The sequence below is a fragment of the Acanthisitta chloris genome, unplaced genomic scaffold, assembly GCF_000695815.1.
Source record: "Acanthisitta chloris isolate BGI_N310 unplaced genomic scaffold, ASM69581v1 scaffold38698, whole genome shotgun sequence".
Lineage (NCBI taxonomy): Eukaryota > Metazoa > Chordata > Aves > Passeriformes > Acanthisittidae > Acanthisitta > Acanthisitta chloris.
In genome coordinates, this window is record NW_008686046.1 from 674 (window position 1) to 1,209 (window position 536).

General features: G+C 64.9%; 1 protein-coding gene across 1 annotated transcript in view; it reads right to left on the reverse strand.

Annotated features, from left to right (window-relative positions):
* TMEM214 (transmembrane protein 214) overlaps positions 1-536 on the reverse strand; it is a gene marked incomplete at both ends in the record, with an annotated part of 3,893 nt that overhangs the window by 655 nt on the left and 2,702 nt on the right. The window contains 2 exons of the mRNA XM_009079965.1: positions 180-321; positions 413-514. Coding sequence (XP_009078213.1) covers positions 180-321; positions 413-514 — 244 coding nt within the window. The remainder of the gene's footprint in view (positions 1-179; positions 322-412; positions 515-536) is intronic.

The window sequence follows — 536 nt, forward strand, 5'->3', positions numbered from 1 at the left end:
CAAAAACACCTCCAGCATCCCTGACCATGGCAGGGGGGGCAAATGGATGGTCTTCAAGGTCCCTTCCCACTCAAGTCATTCCATGGATTCCCAGCCCCACCACCACTGTCCTCGCCTCATGACTGTCACCACTTCACAGGACCACCCAACCCACCCTGTGCCCACCGTGCTGGGCTCACCTCCTTCTTCATGGCCAGAGGGCAGGCAGGCGTCGCCCGGGAGAGGAAGGAGGGGAAGTAGGTGTGCAGAGCTGCCTCGGGCCTGGCGCCGAAGGCCAGAACCTTCAGGCGGGGGTAGAGGCACCGCAGCTGCTCCTGCAGGCTGGGGGAGAGCACGGGGCGGCTGTGAGGGGCACTGGGGGCTCACCCCGGGGCACAGCCCTGCTCGGGAAGGGCCTGGGGTACCAACGCACCTGGGAGGCAGCGAGTTGTTGGGCATGAAGGCGAAGTCCAGGAGGGGGAAGAAGTCCTTGGGGCCTATCATGCCGAAGCCTTTGGTGAGGTTGGGGTGGACCCTGCGGAACAGAGCGCTGAGCC